Below are 24434 nucleotides of genomic sequence, written 5' to 3' on the forward strand. Positions count from 1 at the left end.
CTTGTGCTCAGGAGTGGCCTGAGGCCGGCTGCGGCAGCTGGTGCCCCCAGGTGGAAGGAGTGATCGGTGCCCCCACCAGCACTGCCATCAATGGCTATGACATCATCATCAGGCGCTCAGGCCAGTGGTGCCCTAGGCAATTGCCTAGTTTGCCTAGGCTCACGGGCCGCCCCTGCTTGTGCTCTAGTATTGGGTCCATATGGGCTTGTTCTGATGTGTGCCACTGTGGCACCCAAGTTATTAATAAATATCTTATAAACCGCTCCCTTTTCCCTCTGCTGCCATGTCCCCTTCCCTTCCCACATCTGCTTCCCTGATGCCTGCTTCCCCCCCCCCCCCCACCCTTCACCCTCCTCTGCTGTCCTGGCTCTTGCCCTTCTCATTCTGCTCACCCCTTTGGGGACCTGCCCCCTCCCCTGCACCAGCCATTCTCTTCCCCCTGTGCCCATTCCTCCTCTAGCCCCACTCTGATCTGTAGCTACCCCTCTCCATCCCCTCTCCTAACACCTCCGGGTCCACCTGTCATGCCTCTCTCCTCTGTTCTCTGGTGCCCATCCCTCCTCTACACATGTCTGCCTTTCTGCTTCTCTCCCACAGTCCCCTGGCACCTGCACCTGCCCTTACCCCTGCACCTTCCTGGTGCCTCCCTCTGCCCTCCTTCTCCCTGGTGCCCACCCCCTCATCACTCTGCACCAGTTCTCCTCATGCCCCTCTGTGCCCTCACATGTGACTTGCTCCATCCCCGCCTTCCTCATGCACAGCGCTCCTTCTAACCTCTCCTCTCCGGGCACCCCCTTCCTCTCCTCAGCCTCTTTCCCCTTAGTTCTCCCCCTGCCCATTCCCTCACATTGTGCCTTCCAGTTTGCGGGGACTGGAGCCCTCAGTCCAGCCCCAGAAGCCCCCCGCAAAGCTAGTGTACTACACGCCAACTGCACTCACCCTCCCCTCTCCCCCTCCCCCCTGCAGCTGGCCCTCGCTCCAACCACACTCCCCCTCTTCCCCCAACCCAGCTGGCCCTTGCACCTACCATACTTCCCCTGCCTTCCCTCCGCCCAGCTGGTCCTTGCATGGACCGCACTCCCCTGCTCTCCCTGTGCCCAGCTGGCCCTTGCACTGACTGCACTCTCTCTGCCCATCCCAACCCAGCTGGCCCTTGCACCAGCTGCACTCCTCTCCCCCCCCTCCCCCCGCTATCTCCCCTGAAACTTAGCTGAACAGCGAGACGGATCCCTGCCTTCCTCTCCACCCAGCTGCTTTCCTGGGTACCAACAGGAAATGCCTCCCTCTGCTCCTTTTGGCTGGATTTCCAGCAGCAGGGAAAGGCTTCAGGAACTGGCCCTCCAGTCCCCTGTCCAAGTGAGGGGGAGGGGAATTAACAGTGCGCAGCAGCATTTTTTTCCGGGACTTTTCAGAACTGTGTGGGGCACCGGGACAGGACATTAGAAATCGGGACTGTCCCGGGAAAATCAGGGCAGATGGTCAGCATACAATTACCCCAAGGCTGAAGCCTAAAGTCTGCTGGAGAACTCCCCTTTCTCCTGCAGTCTTGTGTTTCACCTGTCTCCAGAGGCTGGGCAGGAGCAACAGGGAGAGGGGCTGATACATTGTCTCCCCTCCTCCCCCCCAACCACTGCCTGGAGGCCATTGTTTCTGCACAAAAAGCACCTAGGGTACGTCTACACTGCAGAGAAAGATTGAAGTTGCCGCTGACGATCTTCCAGGATTCAAATTAGTAGTCTAGTGAAGACAGCTAATTCGAAGTGAGAAGGGCACTCTGGTTGATGTCAGTAACCCTGCTTCCACAAGGAGTAAGGGAAGTCAAAGAAAGAGTGTTCTTCCTTCAACTTCCTGTATTGTAGACAGCGCCAGAAGTCGAGTTAGGCTTCTTAGACTTCAGCTACACAATTAATGTAGCTAAAGTTGCGTGTCTTAATTCAACTTTGTCCTATAGTGTAGACTTACCCCTAGTGCCATGGTTACCAACAGGTCGATCGAGAGGCATCCGGCTCCCCCTCCCCCATTTTCCTCCCACCCCCAAGAAGTCCCACTACTTACCTCCAGTGAAAATGGAGGTAGTGCTGACTTCCCGCAGGTGGACAGAAGTCCCGCAGCTTAGCGCCACTTCCGGGGGTTCCGGACGTCTGCTGGCTGCTCTGCCAGGCGCACTGCGGGAGGGGGCGTCGGTCCCAGAGGAGGAGCACAGCAGGGTTTCCCTGCGCCGCTGGGGGGGGAGGGTTCATCCCCGGGGTAGGCACGCGGGGGAGTTTCTCTGCACACGTGGGGTTTCCCTGTGCCGCGGGGGGAGTCGGGCCCGGAGGAGGCACGTGCCGGGTTCCCGGGGGGGGGGGGGGGAATCCTGGGAGGAGGCAGATGCAGGGGACTCTCTGCCTCCACTGGCACCCTGCCCCCTCTCCCCACTGCCCAGTTCCCTGTCCCCACTCCCCTGTCCCAAGCCACAGAACTCTGTCCCCATTGGCACCCTGTCCCCAGCTGCAGAAACCTGTCCTCTGCCCTCCCAGCACCCTGTTCCCTCTCCCCTGCCCCCAGTTGCAGAACTCTGTCTCCACTGGCATCCTGTCCCCTGCCAAAGCACCCACTAGCACCCTTCCCCAGTACTATGCCCCCTGTTCCCACACAGTTGGGGCCACATTAGTGAAGCTTGAAGGGGTTTTTTTTTGCATCTCACTTGTGTGGCCCCCAACTGACTTTTCTTGGGTCAGTGACCCCTGACTCAAAACAGGTTCCCTGCCCTTCTCATAAATAAAGACAATGCAGAAACTTTTTGTTTGACATAGTATTTTATTTAAAAATGAAGCCTGGCCAACAAACCCCCAGTTGGGGCCAAGCCCCCATCTGGCCACAGCATCATGACACTCCTGCACTCCCCTTTCCCCCAGACCCTACATCTGAGCCTATCATACACTGGAACCCCCTGCCCTGAGCCCCTCACACACCCCAACCCAAATTCCTGAACCCTCACATCCAGAAGTCTGTGGCTTGCTTAGTACCCTAACCCTACATCTGACCCCAACACTGCCTGGCCTGAAGCCCCCTCCCTGAGCCAGCGTCCCCTTATCCACCTTCTCCTGCATCCAGATTTTCTCCCAGAACTTGCACCTCTTAGCCCTTCCCACCCCCAAATCCCTCATTCACACCCCAGATCCTACACATCCTGTCTCAACCCAGTGAGGGTAAGGCTAGACTGCAGGAGTTTTTCAGGATTCCGGAGATATTCCAGAAAAACACTTCTGCATCCAGGGATGCATTTGTTCTTCCGCTTCTTTTAGTGGAAGAGCAAACATGATCTTTCGGTCACCCTTATATTCCTCTTTCCATGAGGAATAAGGGGCCTTCCAAAAGAAGGGTTTTTTCTGACATTTGGTCCAGTCTAGATAGGCCAAATGTTGGGAAAACCTCTTCCTACAGAAGAACTGGGGAAAAAAGCAGCAGTATAAGGGTTGGGGATAGCAAGTGATGGAGAGGAGGAGACTAGAGAGGGCGGGGCTTCAAGGAAGGGGTGGGGAGGTAGATCTTGGCTTGTTCTGTCATTTAAAAAGTAATCTTGGGTGTAAAAAGGTTGGAGACCACTGCCCTAGTGGCTACATGCAGCCAGGGTAACTAGAATAAGTTAATGAATTTAGTCATAAGTGCTAACTGCCTCTTTCTGTACAACAGCATGAAAGTAAATTTAAGCTTGTTCCACTGTGTGTAATAAAAGAGTACATTTATTGTTTATTCACAAAATTGTAAAATTTGGTATTTTTCAGAATAGTTAATAATTTTCTTGATGAAAATATTCCCTACTTTTCAAGATTATAAACATTTATAAAATATATTGTATAATATCACTATATTAAACTAAATATTTGTTTTTTATAATAAAGTACATACAATATTTGCCTAAATACCTATCAGAGTATATTCCTAAATACTTATCAGAGTCTTTTATCTATTCATAAAAATATAACTTTCTTTGTTAACAAAATTACTTTTATGGATATGCCTTTATAACCAGTTGAAGTACAAAATAAGTATATTTACCAAGCTAATCAGAATTCACTAGTTCAATAAAAATGCTCAAGTACGTCATTTTTGCACATTCCAAACTAACCAGAGGTTGGATCCACATATTTAAGAGAAAAAAACATCTGTAATTTGTGATCAAAGTCAATAGGTCTATTCTGAGGTTCTTTGTATTTACGGGTCATTTTAGTACCCAAGTAAGGGATGAGAGCACAGTGATCTATGAACTGCTCCAATTTCCTCTTGTACTTCTTGCGTACATATTCTGAGCTCCTGGGGTTATAAGCTGCAAAAAATAAACATATTAAAATATATCATATTTATTTTTAATTTATATTGCCATCATCATGATATATGGCGTCATATTACAAATTCAATTCAGAAAAATCAAACATCTTTCCACCTCAACTACTGATAACACTATCACAGGCTACATCTGAAGGCAACCTGCCCAGATTTAAAAAAGAAAAAAGGCTTGGGGTGTGATTTTCAGAAGTTCAGAGCACTCATAACTTGGATTTAAATAGCTATATGTTCTCAGCTTTTAGGCCTTTAATGAACAAAGCATGTTAAAATACATCTTAAATAGCCAACTTGAAACAAATTTCAGGACCAAAGGCCTTACACAGATGACAATCTTCCACTTCACATTCTGGTATTCAACCATGGTAACAGAAAGCAAGAATATTCTTGTTAACTGTCATGAGGCATAGGAGTAATGGTAATTTAAGACAGTCAAATCTCAGGTCAGTCAATGCTGTATAGATGATAATAAATATCTTGAATGGGACCTAGAATTGGACTGGATAGCATGTGCTATAACAATCTGTCCAGCACTGTTATTAGGGAACTCTGGGTGAGACCATGCCTATTATTTTGGCCCATCAGAAGATTGCTTTCAAAGACATAAAAACACTGAGATGTGATTTTAAACAAAACCCTAACAAACTAGGAATCTTTTCAATTGGAGCATTTGCTAGACATGAACTCTATTTCTGATTTTCCTATTTGAAAATCAGCAGGGTGGATGGATTGAGGGACATATTGTGAAAAGAAATGATCAGGTAACAAAACTTCCATTCTGGAACCCAGCATCTGCCACAATCTGTAACCGATGTGTGGTACAGCACAATAGTGAAATAGTAAAATACAGGAACAAACAAGGAAAGAGACAGTGAAGGTAAAAGTGAGGGATACAGAAATCCAAGCTGCTTCAGACAAAAGATTTAAAAAAATTACAATGGGACCTGTACACAAAGTACTTTCCCATAAAGGATGTATTTTAAGACGACAGGAGGCCCACTTCAATGTGAAAAGTATTGCTCAAGACCAAGTGGTTGCTCTATATCTCCTCTGTTGAAGTCAAGGCTTTGTCCAGAAAACTGATACAGAGTTTGTGGAATGAAATTGAATCCTTGGAACTCTTTAACAGATGCTACAAAAGTATTAATTCACCACTTCATCTGCTCGGTTAGGGAGAAAGTAAAGGAAACATGAGGCTGATACTGCAGATGAATCTGTGCATTTGAGACACATTTTCATGTTCCATTACCTGTCCAGATGGTGCTTTAATTTCTTTTTAGGTTTCTAATAGTTTGAAAGTCAGTATAACGATTTCCTGAGAAGTGTGGAAAATGTAGTTAGATTGATTAGAAAGTATTTGGAGATAGGAGAACCTCTGTTCTTGTATAATACATGATATGGTTCTTGTATTAACAGAATATTCAGCTCTGAAACCTTTCTTGTTGAGCAGTCATTAGGAAACAGATCTTGATAGAAAGATAAATATTAGAACATTTGTGATATTATCTGAATGTGATATGACCATATAGATCATTGTCACAACCACTGTTCTATATTTGCCACAAATCTTGTACAAAATAAATGTCATAATTTTCTGGTTATGATTGATATGCTATTTATGTGCATGTATCATCTCTGTACTTGAAGATATGAACATTAACTGTGTACCTGTTTTTTAGATGTTAACTCCTAGAGTTATACTGACAAAACAGCTAGGCAGCATGTTTGGGAAAGACTATTCAGGTTGATTGGATCATCAAAAAACAGTCTCTATTCAGACCCAGTCTGATAGTGTTTCACACTGCAGTCTTCTTTTGAAGTATTTTTGCTCAACTTCCAAGTTTGTTACTTGTGTCCATGGAGCTGGAAGTGCTCTCCTACTGTTTTCTTTAATGTTACCATTCTTAATGTTTGATTTGTGTCTATTCTGTTACATAGAGACAGACCAGTTTGGGCAATGTATATGGCAGAGGAATATTGCTGGCATATGATGGCATATATCACATTAATAGATGTGCAGGTAACTGAACCCCTGATGATATGGCTGATGTGCGTAGATCCTATGATTATGTCACTTGGGGTAGATATGTGGACAGATTTGGCAACTGGGTTTGTTGCGGGGATTGGTTCCCAGCTTAGTGTTTCTGATGTATGGTGTGTAGTTGGTGATGAGTATATGCTTTAGGTTGGGGGCTATCTTGTAAGCAAAGACTGACCTGCCTTTCAAGGTCTGTGAGAGTGAGGGACTGTAATCTAGGATAGTTGTAGATCCTTGGTGATGTGCTGGAGAGGTGGAGAAAAGTGAGTTCCTCACTGTTTGTTGAGGTAAAACACTGCTGTCATGTTGTCTATGTGAACTAATAGGTTGCTTCCTCAATCTGCAACAGAAATACTTGACACTCCAGACTGAAAGCTTTCTGTAATACTGATGTTCTTTAATAATGATGTGTAAAGCTATGTTCTCTGAGGATCACAGATCCTGTGCCTGTAGAGAACCAAGCTGGGTCCTCCATTCCAGTGACAAAGCATCTGTCACTACTAGCTTGAGAATTAGTTGTGGGTAAGCAAATGGAACACATACCCGCACATTGGTTGCATCTCTCCACTGATCTAGGAAGGAAAGGACATGTAGTCCAGTTGGTGGTAGCTTGGTAAATAGACTGATGCCAGCCAGCCCATCAGAATTCTGAGTTGTAGTCTAGTGTGATGAATGCAAAAGGCCATGTGACCCAGAAGCTTCAAATTGTTTTGTGTTGTTGAGACTGGGTTAGGTTTCAGTTCTATGACACTTGTTCAAATTGCCTGAACTCAAAGTCTGGAAGAAAGTCCAAAGCTTGAGTTTAATCTAGCACAGTCTTGTGACAAGGTGTATAAACCCTTCACTGGACAGCAGGAGATTAAGAAGCAACTCTAGTCTTAGGAGACCCCACCTCTTCACTCATGGCAAACATATTTGGATTGGAGGCACAGTTTAAAAGCCAGCCAGAGAGATCAGTGGGGGCTGGCAGACCAGGAAGAAAGACATAGTATGGAGCTCTAGAAAAGGATGGGACCTGATCCTAGACCCAGCCAGGGAATGGAGGGGGAGAGAGCTGCCCCTATAATCTTAATTTTTTGAACTGGGGAGAGGAGAGATTTTGCTATGTTGATTAACAGTCCCAGATCATTGAACACTGAGCAATAACTGTTGATTCAGGGTAACACTTCTGCATTTGCTCTTTGGATCAGCCCTTGATAAGCCAGTTGTCTAGACTGGAATAAACCTACACTTTTGTCCTTTTGAAGGAATGCAGCTACAACTGTTATGGCCTTTGTAAAGACTTTGGGGGATGATGTCAAGCCAAAAGGTTTTGTAGTGAACTGGTAATGGATTTTATTTACCAGACATCAGAGGTACTTCTGGTGAACTTCACTGATTGCCAGATGGAAGTAGGCATCGTTTAAGTCAATGGTGGCATACTGGTCCCCAGCATACAAGGAAGAGATAATAGAAGCTAGGGTGATCATGTGAAACTTTATCCCTTTTCATTAATTTGTTGAGTTGACATAAGTTTAAAATTGGTCTTAGATGTCCTTTTTGTTTTTGGAATTAGGAATGTTGGAATTAAAAACCCTTCATTCTGAGACCATATGAAACCTCATCTCTTGCTCCCAAATAAAGAAGTGATTGAACTTCCTGGACACGGTATTTCTTGTGATCCCTGAAAAGGCAGAGATGGGGTAGAAAAAATGGGAGATTATATTCCACTTGCTCAATGCACAAGACCCACTGATCCACAATAATTTAAGAGGAAGTACTGCAAAAGTGGGACAGATGGCTTGTGAAGGTGACAAGATTTGGCTCTGGAGAGATGGAGACTAATATACTGATTCAGATTGGCCCACCAAAATGCCTGCTTTGCCATTCCTGAATGACTTGAGGGGCCCAGAGCTAGAATAGCAGGAGTGTGAGGCCTAAGCCTGTACACCTGGATCTCTCTTTGCTAGGTCTTGTCAAGGAGAAGAAGCAGAACACTGGCATGTCTGATGTGGCCAATAGTGCTTGCTGATGGGCAGGGATGTCAGAATGGGTCTAGATTCCTTAAGTGCAGGAAGCTTGCTGTCTGTGGTCCTCAAATGGTTAGTCCTAGATAGCGCTCTTTACTTCAGAGGGAAGATGAGAAGACTGTAACTAGGATGATCTGTTCATGGCCACTGCAGAAGGCATGTTTCTAGCTGCTGACTCTGCAGTGTCCAGCTCTGCCTGCAGTGAGGTTCTTACTACTAATCTGCCCTCATTAACTAGGGAAGAGAACTCTGGTCTAGCATTCTCTGAAAGCAGCTCTTTGAACTTTTCCATGGAACTCCATAAATTAAAATCAACAGTTCCAGCAGAACCTGTTGGTTAGCGATACACAGCTGCAGATTCCCTGTTGAATAAATTTCTCTGCCAAATATATCCATCTTTTTAGCATCCTTTGATTTGGAGTGGGGTGGGGTGGCAGCCTGTTATCTTTGACATTCTCTCTGTCATTAGCTATTGTCCTAACTAATGAGCTTGGTGGTACGTTCGTACAGAGGTACTCAAAACCTTGATAGGACACACAATATTTTATTTCTGTTCTTTTTGAGGTGAAAAGCAGTGAAAACCATCAGAAACAAAGTCTTTATAGGATCTACTATTATCTTGTTAACTACAAAGCTAACTGAGAGAGAGCCAGAGGATTAAAAAGTCAACTGGGTGATATGAAGATTTTCTGACCTCTTCAGTCTGCACACCTAAGTGTTCAGCCACTTTCTTTAGCAATTCCTGATATACTTTAAAGTCATTAGGAGGTGAAGTTGTTTGTGATAAGGTGTATCTACCCCACACTGGCTCTGTTGGGACTACTTGGCTGCACTGCTCAGCAAGCAAGGGCAGCTGTAATGATGCTAACTACTAGACCATTGCAGTCATCAACTTTTCCATTTTTCTTTTCCATGACACAGCACCCTGAGATAGGGTGTATCTACCTTGTGACACTGTTCCAGACCAAATAGCATCATTTGTCAAGGACAAAGGGCAAGTCAAGTCTGGGAGAGCTAGAATCTCCTCTATGGGTTGCTGCTTTGGCACTAGAGGCTATGTCTACACTGCAGAGCTATTTCGGGATACCGGAAGTATTCTGAAATAGCTATTCAATGTTTATTGAAGCAGCCCATTATTTCAAAATAGATTTCAAAATAATGGGCAACTTATTCTGATGTCTTGGTAACAGGGGCGGCCCGTCCATATAGGCGAACTAGGCGGTCGCCTAGGGCGCCAAATGATGGCGCAATATCATTGAGGGGCTTCGAGGGGGGGCGCCAATTGCATGGTTCGCCTTGGGCACCATTTACTGGCAGTGAGTCTAGGGCCGCCCCTGCTCGGAAACCCTCAGTACATGAGGATTAAGAGGCATTTTGGAATAGTGAGCTATTTTGAAATTACCTTGAAAAAAGCTACGTAATTTGCACAATGGCGTAGCTTATTTCGAGGTAAGGGTGCAGTGTAGATGCACCCATAGTCTCCTCCTTATGCTCAGTACTAGACCTAGTACCAGACTCTGGAGATGGAGCTGCTTGATGCATAGATAGACTCAGGTTTTATAGACAAGAACATGGAGTTTACACAATATAGAGAATATCTGAACAATGTGGGAAATCCCCATGGGTTCCAAAACAGCTACTGGAATGGGGGCCAGGCTTCATTGTCCTGGCCACATTCCTATGGGAGGTACCATTGGTGGTAAGTAGGAAGAGAGGGCATCGGCTAAAACCAGCACATCCTACTTCAGGGTTAAGACATGTATGACACGTACCAGTCTAATGAGGATAATTCCCTTTCTTTTGACCATGGCAGAGCCTATGCTGTTGGTTTCAAGGACTTGTGCTGGGATTCAGGTGATGGGCAGAGTGACACCATCAAAGCAGGCTTTCCCTTGAGTGGCACTAAGAGACCACCTATTTGGGAAGTGGGCAACTGGGGTTTTGGTGGTGGAATCATTGGTAGCATTGCTGGGGACCTGACTCTTGTAAGGACAGGGACACCAGCACAGAAAGGCAAAGCAAGTTTCTTGCTGCTGCAAAAACCTCTGGTGTAGATGGCACTGCGATGGGCTCTTTTTGCAGAACCAAAGATGTTGATGGTGCCTCTTCTGGCCTCAACAATGCCCCTTGTGGTTCTGGAACTGAATTTGAGAACATAGGCATACATTTGGAGAAGGAGTGCTTAGGGTTCAAGTGCATGTTACTGAATATCTTTACCATCTTACCAGACTTTCCCTGGAAGTCTTATACTTTTTCATTAGTACAGGCGAGGGGGAATGGTGCCAGGATTCTGCTAACACTTGAGATGTGCTTCTCACTGAAGCTGCAGCACTCAGACTGGGATAACTGACTGTGGGCTGAGAATTGCTTCCTTAGCAGGAATTTCAGCCTAGTCCTTCCTATCCTTCTTCATCCTAGGCTTGAACAACCACATGATTTCTCTCACTCACTCACTCACTCACTCACTCACTCACTCACTCACTCACTCACTCACTCACTCACTCACTCACATGAAGAATGAGAGAGAAATTGTTCCAGTACAGAACATAATTTTGACATAAATTGTGAGCAGTATAAGAAGGAGGGGTAAGAAAGGGTCTGCCATACCTACACATAACATGCATCAGCAAGGGGAGCTCAGGCCACTAAATAGGTACCACTGAGGGGGGAAATTTCCAGTGCCTTTGTGCTGGGTTCACAGACTAGGTCTAGACTAGGGAGATTTTCCGGGATACCAAAACTCCACTGTGTCTAGGGAAGGCGTCTGCTCTTCTGACATTTTTTGCAGAAGAGCAGATGTGCTCTTTCGGAAGCCCTTTCTTCCTTATTTCACAAGGAAAAAGGGCTCTTCCGAAAGAGGAGGTTTTTCTGAAATTTGACCAAATTTTGGAAAAGCCTCTTCTGAAAAAACAATTGGAAAAAGATACGCAAATTACGGAGCGCAATTTGCGTACCTTTTTCTGATAAAAAGTGGCAGTCTAGACATAGCCTAAGCATGGGAGCTCCATGTGCAAACACTCAAAGAAGAATTGAGCAAAGCAGCAAGAGTCTGTAAGACCAAATGCAAGTCCCATTCTGGGATGATAGTCACACGTCTCTCAAAATTAGTGGTAAGGCATCTAATAGCCCTGGAGGCTTATGAGTGGTTGAAGGATAATTCTGTTGCTCGAGCTCACTACACACTCCTAAGGGTCAAGACATGTCTCCCTTACTGATGCTAGTAAGGTGTTAATTAATCTTTTAGAGAGGACTCCAGTGCTCTGAAAGCTCCAGAGAGACACAAAGTATATGAAGAAAATGACAGAGAAAATAAACTTGCAGTTACCTTAAAAACAAAAGCAAAAAACAGCCCACATAAAACAAGAGGTTAAAAATAACAAAAGGCAGGGGAGAGCTGAATCACTGAACATATTGCTCAGTCAGAGGCAAGACTTCTGGTGGGTGGAAGAAACGGGTGTGGTCTTGCACCAGAGTCCTCAAGCAACAGCACCGACCTGCCTTCTATATCTGCACAGAAGGCATAGCTCAGTCACAAACCAGGGAAATGTTAGACTCCTGAATACACAGAAAATCATGGCTAGCTCATGGGAAATAAAAAAAAAATTCTCTGCCCATGACCTGCCCATGACTACTACTATAAATATCCCTGAATAAATCTTAGTTACTACTGGGGCCCCAGAGTGCTGTTACTTTATAGAGCCCCAGGGGCTAATTGCCTCTGGCTACCTGCTGCTCCAAGGCTCTTGGGGTCGCTGCTTTAATAGTCTCCAGGGCAGTCACCAGGACCAGTGCTGCTCCAGGACTGCTGCTCTGGGACCATTCCTGGGATTGCTGCTGCTCTGGCAGCCCGAGTCCATTGTCACTGGCTGCTGCTCAGGTAGCCCCTCAGCCAGCTGCCTGGAGCTGCCTGAGGAGCAGCCAGTGTAGCTGGCCCCAGGGCCGTGCTAGCAGTGGCTGTGTGATTGGTCCCCAGGCTGGTCAAAGCTGTTGAGGCAACTCTGGGGTCAGCCATACTAGCCACTGCAGCTGCAAAAGTCATAGAAATTCACAGAATCTGTGACATCAGTGACAGACTCACATCCTTACCCATAAGTTTTGAAATTTTCCCCAGTGACACCATAAATAAGCAGGCAGGTCAACAACACTTTACTGTGATAAAGGCTGCTAAAAATCTAATGACACCATCATGAATGTTTGAGTTGTATCCTTCCTTAGAAAGTTACCAATGCAGCTTTTTATATCATAACTAGGTCTAATTTAGTTGATCCGTATCTGAATCCATGCTATTGAGCTGGCCTTAGAGCTACTAATGCTCCATATGACACTAAAATCTATTTCAGCTAAACCATTTTTAAAAACAGATCATGCACTGATATTTTGGTCGATCCTTTTCTGGAAATTGACGTAGGTCAGATAAATGTGCTAAGTTGATCTTTCCGTATCCTTTATTACAGCGACTCCAACCAGTTTTTAAAATGGTCCTGGTTGTCCAAGACTAGCTTGTACTACAACTCCAGCTAGCTTTAAAAGCAATTTAGGTTTTTTTTTTTCAAACTAGTTAATTTTGGATGGGGAACATTTCCCTTGTGCACTAAGTAAAGACTCACAATATTTTTGTGGGGATATTAACACCTCTGTCACCTTGATGCTCAATAAAAACTTGTTATTACTATGCTATGTATAGTATTTATTTTTTAAGGAATCAGACTTTAGAAGAGTGGGGAAATAATTTTTATCTAACAATATTATATACAATAATCCATTGTATTTATTCAATTAATGCTATTATTATAGCACATGTTTTATCTTACCTTTTAAATGATAGGCCACAAACAACAGAGCAGTTTTTTTTACACTTAGGAATGGAAACTTTGGCTTTAAGCAGCCCACTTCATTCATTGCTTTTATTAGGGCAGTTGCTATCCCCTGAAGATATAAAACACATTTTAAAAGGCCATATAGTAAGAATTTGAACACAGTATACCAAAAAATTCATTAAAGGCCTGATCTTGCTGCCACTTAAATCTGTCTATATAAGTTTTGATATGCCATGGTATCCAAGCATTTAAATAATTGGGAGTTTTGGTACTGACATCAACAGAAGTAGGATCAGACCCTAAATAGTTATTTTCTCCATGTATATGTCATAGAGAAAGAAAAGGCCTGCTTAGTATTTATTTAAAGAACATTTTCCCATGGCAAGGTGCCATATTATTAGCAACACCATGTAAGTATTAAGTGAGAGTGTGTGCAAACATATGTATACACACATGCATGTCCAGACTCACCAGTGCAGTGTAGTTGCTCCATGCTGCATGGCACTGTTATCATACTTAAGAATTCAGTTTAACTTTCAGAGAGGATCACCCCAGAACAAGGGTGATCCTCCAATGGCAAGGTGCCAAAATAGGGTTTCTTATGACACATAGACCCAGTCTACATTAGGGAGCTGTTTCGGAATAACACCTCTTATTTCAAAATATCAAGCAGAGCATCCACACTATCAAGCCCATTATTTCAAAATAATGGGCTGGTTATTTTGAAATCTGTACTCCTGCTTTCCTGGGGGAATAACGCTTATTTTGAAACTGTTTTTTTTTTTTTTTGAACTAGCATTAGTGTGGATGATCTGGTGCTGCTAATTCAAAATAATTGGCTTCTAGAGGTCTCTCAGGGCATGTCAAAGCCAAAATAAGCTATGCAACTTGAGCTGTATAGCTTAAGTCGAAATAACTTATTTCAGCTTTTGGCGCTGTCTGCACAGCTGGAAGTCCGAATTAGAGCACTCTTCCTCTGACTTCCCTTACTTCTTGTAAAATGAGGTGATAGGAGTCATAGTAAGGAGTCCCCCAGCTTGACATTATTTCGACATTACACCAAAATAACTGCTTGCTGTGTAGACGCGGACTATGTTATTTCATAATAATGCTGCTCACATCTGTACTTGGGGCCACTCTTGCAACACCTGCCAGATCCACTGCTCCCCTTCTCCTGCAGAGCTTAAAGCAGCAGGCTGCAGGAAAAGGACTTGTGGCATGTGGAGAGCTTTGCCAGCTCTGTGCCTTACAGCCTCAGCAGATGGAGCATGGCAGATCTCAGTGCTCCGTCTGAGCCCCCCCTTTACTGCCAGCACTCTCACAGCACTCTTAGCTGCCCCTGGCCAGGGACATAGGAGAGCACAGGCCTGGACAGGTGCAGAGATCCTGGACCTCATCGAGGTCTGGGGAGAGGAGACCAACCTCCAGGGTCTCCAAACCAGAAAGCCGGAAGGCCATCAGCTTGTCTGACAAAGGCCACACCCAGACTCTCAACCAGGTCCAGATGAAAATCAAGGAGCTCTGGCAAGCCTACAAGGCCAGGGAGCAAAGCAAACACTCTGGGATGGCACCTCACACGTGCCACTACTATCAGCAGCTCAATGCCATCCTGGGAAGGGGACCAGCCACCCGCACCATCATTGTTGAGTGGAGCTAGGACACACTCAGTGTCAGCCTCCTCGAGGGCAGGGTTGCAGATGATGAGGAGGAGGAGGCCAGCCATGCAACCATGCCTGCAATCCAGGACCTGTTCCTCACCGTAGGACTAGTCCCCCGCTTCCTACGATGTCTCCCAGACATTGGATGAACCCGGGAAAGGCACTTCAGGTGAGTCTTATAACTTTCCCTAGACACACAGGGGCAGGTGATGGACTGCGAGGGGCTGCATGCTCCTCGCTAGCCTTACTCGGCCTGGGAGTTGCACAACAGCCTGGGCACCTGGTGCACATGGAGTGCAGTCCAGAGCACCCAGCCCTCTGATGCTTTCACACAGGAACCCCTTGGTCCTTCTCACAAGATTCCTGGAGCGGCCTGCCTTACTCTGACCTCCATGGTGGGACACCTTCCCATGATAAGCCATCGCTCAGGAGGCTGGGGTCATGTAAATACACAGGAGTGCCACACATGCCACAGGGTTATGCCTGCACTCAGTGTGGTGATGTGGAGGAGACTGATCCCCTGTATGGGAACCTGAGGGAGGGAGGCAGAGAAGGGGATCCCTGTAGCACTCTCTCTGGCAAATGGCCTCCCCACACTCCCCTCCCCTCCTCCAGGGGTCAGAGATAGAAGTTCTCTCTCTGCAGGACGCTGCCAATGCTGAACCTGGTGTGTGTAGGACACAGAAGGAAGCTGAGCCTCCCTGTCCTCCCTCCCACCCACAGGCTCCTGGCCTGGCCAGCATCTTCCAATGCCTGCTTGTCCCCAGGCCATGGGTGTTGTGATGCTCCCCTGGGATGTACGTGCCCCTGCAGGAAAGTGCCTATTGTCTAAGCAACATACGGCTTTGCTCGAAGCACACAGCCATTGTCTGAACTGAGACCCTCAGTGTTGGCTCAGAGATTAGGGCTAGACTTCATATGCAGTTTCTCCTGGGATGACTGCCCTCGTTACTTTTCTTCAAAGCTGCGCCAGCTGTGAGCGTGGCACATCCACCACCAGGACCCACTGAAGGAAACTCACCTGCTGCGTCAGTGTAACAATATGGTTTTTCTATAGCCATATTGGAAGGCCTCTAGCCATATTGAAAGGCCTAAAGCCTTCCTCTGCAGCCAGATTGAAGAGCAGCAGCCATTAGCTGTAAAGCTTGAAGTCACACTCTTACATTCTATCTTAATTGCATAAAAATAGTGTAAAATCAGACTGTTAAGGAGACTCTGTCCTAATGGCACCCACTGTCACCAGATAAAGAAACATCTCAAGATGAGTAAAGAAGACTTAGTTTAACCGCATTTCATCTGGCAAAAGACTGTTTATCAATAGTTGAGGTTGTAGAATCCTCATTCTATTATTATGGTCCTCACTTTGTTATTGTTTGTATGATCTTTGATTTTAATTGTTTCTTTCTGCTACGTAATTAATTATGCTAGGTGTAAATCAACTAAGGGGGTGGGGTCTGCTTGATTAGGTAATTGTGTTACAGTATGTTATAATTGGTTAGTAAAATTAAACTAAAACAATTGGTTACAGTATAGCTAAGCAGGTCTCAGGTTTCACTATATAAATTGGGACCCAAAAGAAAATTCTTTGGGAACTAACTCCAGGACACAGCTCCAAGATCAGAGCTGCCAGACCTCAACCTTGTGCCAATGACACCATTGTGAAACTGGAGTCCCTCAGATGGACTTGATCCTGACTGGCCATCAAGATGAGTTCATCTGTCTCATTGGGAGTGGTGAGCACTGTATGCCTGGTGTGTGCATTTGTTTTTGATAATAATAAATAGAGATTAAGTAGGCTATCACTGTGTAAGGCTCTTTCACTGGTAAAAGATTCCACAAACCTGCAAAATGTAATGTTACGCCTGAGCCCTAGGAATGGGTGAGGGAGGGTGCCTATATTGGAAAGGTTACACCTGAGCCCTACAAACAGGTAAGAGTGGGTTCCCCTAGAGAGTGTGAGTATTTTGTGTGGCCTGGCTCCAGTCCCTCATCCAGGAGCTCAATGAGGAGCACCAGGAGCAGGCTGCTGACCAGGAGGTGCACCAGGTTGACTGGGAATGGAGGAGGACATACTGGGACCAGCTGGCATGCCAACACAAGGCCATGTGCTCCTCCCTCGCCTTAGTGATGGAGCACATGACTTCGTGCATGGAGCGGGCCACCAGCCACTTTCCTCATTCCCATACAGGGCCAGACCGAGCCATTCTGGTGCCCCAGGCAGACAATTGAATTGCACCCTAGGTTGGGGGAGGGATCATGCGCGGCCCCACCACCGTACCAGTATGTGGGGGAGGACGCATGCGCGGCCCCGCCCCTGTGCCGGCACGTGAGGGAGGGTGCACGGGGCTGGCAGCGGCAGGACGCATGTGCCCAACCTGGCTACTGCCGCTGGCGCACAGCCCGGGACCGCCTGGGGTGGGCCGAGCCTGGCCGTGCAGGGCCCTGTGGCCACGGAGGGAAGGGCGCTACTGGCTGGTGCTGCGGGAGTTAACGCGGCCCCCGCTCCGGGCGGCCACTGAAGGGTGGCTGCTGAGAGCTGCTGCAGCCTGTGATCCAGGAGCTGGGCATGCAGCGCCCCCCCATAGGTTGGTGCCCCGAGCAACTTTCCAGCTAGCCCATGCCTTAATCTGGCCCTGCTCCCATGGCTTCCCCTCATAGGCCCCCCAGGGGTCACTGGAGCCCCAAAACACAGGGCAGTGGGACCTCTCAGGCAGCCAGAGCTGACTGAGGCAGGCACCAGTCCCAGCTCTGTCCCTGAGCCCCCCTTCGCCCTCCTGCCCACTGCAGGTTCTTTCCCCAGTCCCTTCCCATTGTATATCCCTCAAATAACCAGACTTGTTTTTTCAAACAAAAAAGGCTTTTTTATGTGCTCTGCTGGGGAGGGGAAAAGGTGGGAAGGGATGACAAGAGAAGGGAAGAGTGGGGGAAGAAAGACACACAGGGGGAATGTAGGAGCCTCTTGTGGAGAGGCACAGGGGAGAGTCTCACAGCTGGCCTTGGCTGAAACTCTTCCTCAAGGCCTCCCTAATGAGCACAGCCCTTTGATGTGTGCATCAAATGGCATGGGGTCTGGCTGCTTGTAAGCCCTGGCCAGCTGTTCAGCTTCTACCCCCAATCCTAGCAGGAAAGTCTCCCCGTTGCTCTCTCAGAGGTGGTGGAGCACACAGCAGGCTGCCACCACAAAGGGGATGTTGCATTTGCTGAGGTCCAGGAGGGTGAGAAGACTCCTGAATCTCCTCTTTAAGCATCCAAATACACACTCCATGACCATGCAGCACCTGCTCAGCCTAGCATTGAAGTGCTCCTTGGTGGGCTCCAGGCTGCCCATGTAGGGCTTCATAAGCCAGGGGAACAAGAGGTAGGCTGCATTGCCCGGGATGTAATGGGAAAGTCCCCAACCCTGATGGTGTAGTCGGGGAAAAAAAGTGCTGGCATGCATCTTTTGGAAGAGGCGAGAGTTCTGGAAGATGAAAGCATCATGCTCCTTCCCCAGCCAGCAGACACTGATGTCGGTGAAGTGTCCCCTGTAGTTCATGAGGGCCTGCAGCATCATGGAGAAATACCCCTTTCTGTTTATGTAGTTGGAGGCATGCTGAGTTGGGGATGGGGATGTGAATGCTGTCTATATCCCACCCTCCAGAGTTGGGGAAGCCCATGGCAGCAAAAGCCATCAGCGATGGTGTCCACATTCCCCAGAGTGACGACCCTTTGTAGCAGCACATAGTTTATGGCCTTGGCTACTTGCAAGAGCAAGGCCTTGACTGTGGATTTCCCCATGGAGAACTGGTTCCCAATGGAGCAGTAGCTGTCTGATGTGGTGAGCTTCCACAGGGCAATGGCAACATGCTTCTGCCTGAGAATGGTGGGTCACATGTGGGTGTCCTGTTGCCTGAGGGCAGAGGCGAGCCACTAGCAGAGCTCCAGGAAGGTGCCCTTCCTCATGTGGAAGTTCTAAAGCCACTGCTGGTCATCCCATTGTTGCAGGACAATGCGGTCTCACTAGTCTGAACTGGTCTCCCTCCGCCAGAAGCGGCTTTCAGTGGTGTCCAGGGGATTAAAGGACATTTGCAGCAGCAGGAGTGCCAGGACCTGGTTGAAGAGGTCCTCTGTTTCAGGCTGGAGCAGCATGTGGGCATTCTGGACAAACTGTGCCATAAGGCACAGCGTGAGGCCTGTGAACCGGACACTGCTTTGCAGCAGCTTCAGCTCCATGTTGTTAGTGCAGTGGTATCTGCAAGGGCAACCAGAGCACACTGTGTCTGTTTGGTGTCCCACGAGAGGGGAGGTAGCAGAGGAGTGGCATGTGAGATGCAGCTGTAGAGAGGAGCCCCTGAAAGCACACGTTGCAGCTTGCCTGACCAAGCAGCCACAGGAAGTATCCACCCTCATGGTGCCCTCTCCAGAGTGCTTCCAGGGGCTCTAAATCTGAGGCAGGCTTCAATCAGTGTGGGCGCGCTATTTGGAAAAAATTCTGAACAATTTCAATGCTTCCCCATGGTGGGGACATGCTATTTCGATTTTATTTCAGGAGTTATTATTTCGATTGTACTTATTTTGAAAATATTTCCTAGTGTAGACATGCCCATACTCTCCTTGTTGCCAACACAGCATGGAAAAGAAGGCGTCTGGGGCCAGGGTCTATGTTTTTGTTTTGTGTTCGTACAGAACAACACTACACTATGATTAAGACCCTATGTGCAAGTGCAATACAAACAAAACTACACAGATATTTCCATATACCATGCCCGTCCTCTGCATCCTTGGTCTTCCCTCACCATTAAAGCCTGGCTTAAGATAGAGCAGATCTCTATGCACAAAGCAGCACCAATATAAGAACAATGTAAATGCCAGCTTTATATCATCTGCACATTCCACCTACAATGGATTAGTGGATTGCAAGATGGATTAGTGGGCAGATGTATGATCATAGGCATGTAACAAACTGAATGGGTATTGATGTTCACTCCATATATATTTTACACAAAACACTACATATGTAGTAGTTACAACTCTGGGATAAATTAAGAGAGTCATAAGTTGGGCCCTACCAAATTCATAACTATGAAAAATCTGGCTAAACTGAGGAACCAGGCATACATTTTATCACGTTGTTTTGTAGTTTATCATTGATCTTTGATCGCCTCACTTGAATTCTGCCCATTAATCAATCTTCCATAGGAGTGCTTTAAGATTACAAATCTCTGGATAGCTTTAAATAGCTGCCATTTTTAAAACTACTTCTAGTGTTTTCCTTTAATTGTAAGGACATATATTATCTTGTTCTTTCTTAAATTTCTATTAATAAAACCAAGATTAATATTACACTTTAAAATAAAAACTAAAAATCAGAAGACATAGTATGATCCTATGTTGTAGCTTAAATGTAATTTAAATAAAAAAACCTGAAAAACTAGCCTGTTCAAGGTATCCAGTCAGAGGAAGAGCAGTAAGTAGAAATGGTTCCTTTATTGGAGGGAGTTTATGTGGAAGCTTCTGATTCCAGTATTGCTCTGGTAACCTAAGACACAGAAGTGAAGTGCTTTCAGGACACAGAAAATATGAAATAATTAAGTTAAAGTTAATAAATTCACCTCATAAACTTCTGGAGTTTTTCTTCATTTTCAAAAATATATAGCTTGTCTCGATATTCCACAGCATACTCAGTAGTGCCAGGTACCAACGCTTCATATCTCAAAAGACAGAACAAGAACAAGTGTGTATTTACAGGGAATATGAAACATCACTTGTGCTATTTAAACACATTGAATACTGGGACAGTTCTGATCCAATAGCTCTATTAATTACCAAAACAACTGGGTATGATAGTTCATGCTCCCACTACTTGACTGACAGAGCTACTCATAGTTCAAAATTTGAAGCAGGTACATTGCCTCAATAAGGAACATGGGCCCTTTTCTAGACTTGCCTGTAAACAGCCTCCTGCAGGGACCGTTTCTCTGGATGAGTATCTTTAAAGCTGAGAAGGGGTGATATAGAAGTGGCTATGTTGGCTCTGCCCCAACCATGGATTTCCCCATGAATGAATGCCCCAATACCTGTTTAGGGGAGCTTTGTTGCCTTATTATGTGATACCGATGACTCAGTTTGTATCTTTTTAGAATGCATGCAGGTTTGGGTGCTGTTTTAAATAATTAACAACTTGAAAACACAAAGTAAAACTTGGTTGAAACCATTCAAGTTTTTTCACAACTGAAAATAAGGTTACAGAGATCCTCTCTTCATAGGCCCTATTACCCTTCAAATGCTCATGATCACCTTATGTTAAGCATTTTCAGAGAAGGTAGAGGAGGGAGTCTTATGTGATCTAGTCTTAAGGTTAAGATTCTTTCATGGTTATTTTTAGTAAAAGTTAGGGACAGGTCACGGACAATAAACAAAAATTGACAGAAGATTTGGCCTGACTTTTACTAAAAATAACCATGACAGAATGGAGAGGACGGGGGTCCCACACTGTTGTTGAGGCCCTGGCATGCCCTGAGTGCCTGTGGTGGCTCAGAGATCCAGGGTCTCCAACCACTCATTGTGCCACTACCCACAGTAGCTGAGATCCCACATGGCAGCTGGGAGCTATGGTGGGGCCCCGCAATCTACGGTGTTCAGGAGCCCCAGGGTCCTGCCACCCACTACCCATGGTGGCTGAGAGCTATGCACTCTCTCCTATGCCCACAGCCTCCCTTTATTGGCTGAGACTGTGGTGAGTCCTGCCACGTGTAGTAGTTGAGAGCTCTGGAGCCCCCACTGACTGACAGCACCAGCCTTACTACCCTAGGATTGAAGCAGAAAATGTTATAGAGGTTTCTGTAAATTACAGATTCTGTGATCTCCATGACATAATATTAGGGTGGGTCTACATTGCACCGTTATTTCGAGATAACTAGCATTATTTCAAAATAACAATGTGAGCGTCTACACAGACATTCTGTTATTTCAAAATAATGGACAGCTTATTCTGAAATCTGTAAACCTCCTTTTTTGAGGAATACCACCTATTCCGAAATAGCTATTTCAAAATAAGGTGTGTGTAGACTCTCCACTGCTGCTATTTTGAAATAGACCCTCATCAGGACCATTCTAAGTTATCCCTCCCCAGTGCCTCTTGAGGCTCTAAATTAGGGAAGCTTGCCTCGGACTAATTTTGAGGCTTCCCTGCAGTGTACATGTGCTATTTCAAAATAAGCCATTTAGAAATAACTATTCCAGAACAGCTTATTTTGAAATAGCTGTGCAGTGTAGGTGTACCCTTAGTCTTATGTGTTACGTAGTAAATGACAATAATATGCTTGGCACTGTACAAGAAAGAGCTTACTGTATAATTACCTCCCCCAATCTATGCCCCAAAGTGTTCAGGGGTTAGCCATTTGGTCAACTTTCCCCTACTTGTTGCAGGAGACCAGGTGGGAGGTTTGCACCTTAGCTCCAGCAAAGATCTTTGGAGGGATAATGAACCTATTTGCTCGCTGTCTGTTTCTTCTGCAAGAGATGTGTAGAAGCTGATCCTCTTGAGGATGCGCCTCATTCTGCTCATTAGAAATATTTCAGACCAGGATAACAGAATTGAAAATTAATAGGATATCTTTCAGACTCACAATGACAGCTAATGGGGCATCAACAGCAGCTAAAGCAGCAGTTGTTTTTAATTCTCACTACTGCAGAAAGAAAAAGAACCAGTCATATCACTAATCCTTAATACACAGGTGGGGAACCTTTTTTGGATCAGGAGTTGCTGACCCACAGAAAAATAAATTGGGAGCCATACCAGAGCTTAGGGGGGACCCAGACTAGTAGATTTTTTGGGAAGGGATTGCCGGGAAACAGGCTTGAGGTGTGGGGTTTGGGTGGGAGGAAGAGCATAGGAGCTGGCTGAGAGGGGAGCCCCGAGCCTCAGGGGCCAGATCCAGTCAAGCCAGGGCCACATCTGGTCCACCTTAGGTCCATCCCTGCTTTAGGAAGACACTCATAGATCTTGAGGAGGGAAGAGATAGCCTAGTGGATGCACATTCACCTAACATATAAGAAAGAGATTGGGATAATTTCACAGGCTGCCCTGTGAATATATCAGAAAGTTTGAAGAATGAAAGGCTAACGAACCCCACCAGACAGAAGCGGGAACTTTGGCTTTTTTAGGGAACACAAATCTATGGTGGTTTAGCCCACTTCATGTTGTATGCGATTTCATCAATGTTTCAGGAACATAATGAAGCCCAAAGCCCAAAATATTTCAAAAGTTTGTAACAAAGGTTTGGCAAGGAGTTGTAATTGTTTTTCCTGCTGAAAACAGAATAGAAGTACTTTGTCAGGCCCTTATTTGTTTTTTAATAAATATTCTGGGAAATGTGAGGATTTACCTTTGTTTTCCATCTAGGTAAGTGACTGGACAGTATCCTTGCATTTCAGCCTTTTTAGGGAATAAGGCCTTCACTTCTGCCATTGTCAGTTTCTTTGGTAGCATATCTCGTGGGGGAAGAGGATGAGGTGCCAATGGTGGCACGTACAACTCTGGTGCATTCAAGAATTTCTGTAGTAAGAGAAAGCAAACTTTTTGTATGATAAATGAAACACTGCACAATACAAGAATTATACAAACTGCACAAGATGTGGCTGACTGCATTCTGGTTCTGAGGCCCTTTCTTGTTACCAGGGACGGATGAGAGTTTTGCGAGGCCCAGGGCACGGGGCCTATTGAAGTGCAGGGCCCAGGGCAGCACAATTTCGCGTATGCACCATGGCCACAGCCGACAGGTAGTAGTGCATGCGTGGGGCCTATTGAAGTGCGAGGCCCGGGGCAGCCACCCCGCTCGTCCTGCCCTATATCCGCTGCTGCTTGTTACTTCCCTCTCTTTCACAGGGTTGATGCAGCACCTGTTCCTAGTAAAGCCATCCTTACTCCCATCCCACCTTTGCTGAAGCCATTGAGGCCCTTACATTCAATTCCTCCTGCGAAGCCATTTTGTAATAGTGTCCTCGAAACTCTGCTGCAAACTGCAATGATGAGGTTACAGAGCAATCAACCAGTTCACTCTTTTCTGCGAGGCTGACAGGACAGTATTGTCCAAACTCTCCCAGCCGTGACTGCAGCTCTTGGGGTGTGATACATAAATCAGCAATACTGGCTGCTTTTCCTGTCAATAATAGAATAAAATGTTATTTTATAACATTTAAACATTTTTCACGTGCAGTACAAAATGTCGCCATTTATGAAGATTATATCCAGTGTGGAAATGAAACATTTATACTCAGTGATAAGAATTATGAGCTGGCAATCTTTATAAATAATTTGATTATTAAAGTAACTAGACTGCAAATATTTTATTAATTTGTTTTGGTAACTTTTACTTTAGCAATTACTTAAGAAATACAATAGCTAATGTTGCAGGATCCTGCACATGATTAATTAATTAGACAACTTTCTTTGAAGTAGTTCTGCATTAGGAGTGTACAGTTTCATTCCTCTGATGTGAAGGGACATTTCAATTGTTATGTGAGTTATTGACAGAGATGAAAAGGAGTTTAAATTTGGATGTGATAAAAGCTCTCATTTATTTACCCCAGTCCTACAAACTCACAG

At 45.8% G+C, this 24434-nt stretch overlaps 1 protein-coding gene across 3 annotated transcripts in view; it reads right to left on the reverse strand.

Moving 5' to 3' along the window:
• Positions 1 to 2701: 2701 nt before the first annotated feature.
• Positions 2702 to 24434, reverse strand: part of AK9 (adenylate kinase 9) — a 175308-nt gene continuing 153575 nt past the window's right edge. The window contains exons 35-40 of one of the 3 annotated variants that reach the window (XM_075923971.2): positions 23792 to 23988; positions 23215 to 23384; positions 20440 to 20538; positions 20264 to 20366; positions 13185 to 13299; positions 2702 to 4309 (exon numbers count right to left, since the gene is read on the reverse strand). In XM_075923971.2, coding sequence (XP_075780086.2) covers positions 4107 to 4309; positions 13185 to 13299; positions 20264 to 20366; positions 20440 to 20538; positions 23215 to 23384; positions 23792 to 23988 — 887 coding nt within the window. In that variant the 3' untranslated portion in view covers positions 2702 to 4106. Of the gene's footprint in view, positions 4310 to 13184; positions 13300 to 20263; positions 20367 to 20439; positions 20539 to 23214; positions 23385 to 23791; positions 23989 to 24434 lie in introns of those variants that run through there. The other 2 variants (XM_014573695.4, XM_025184734.3) reach the window with 2 other exon arrangements.

Source organism: Pelodiscus sinensis, chromosome 3 (assembly GCF_052426305.1).
Source record: "Pelodiscus sinensis isolate ZL-2025 chromosome 3, ASM5242630v1, whole genome shotgun sequence".
Classification (NCBI taxonomy): Eukaryota; Metazoa; Chordata; order Testudines; family Trionychidae; genus Pelodiscus; species Pelodiscus sinensis.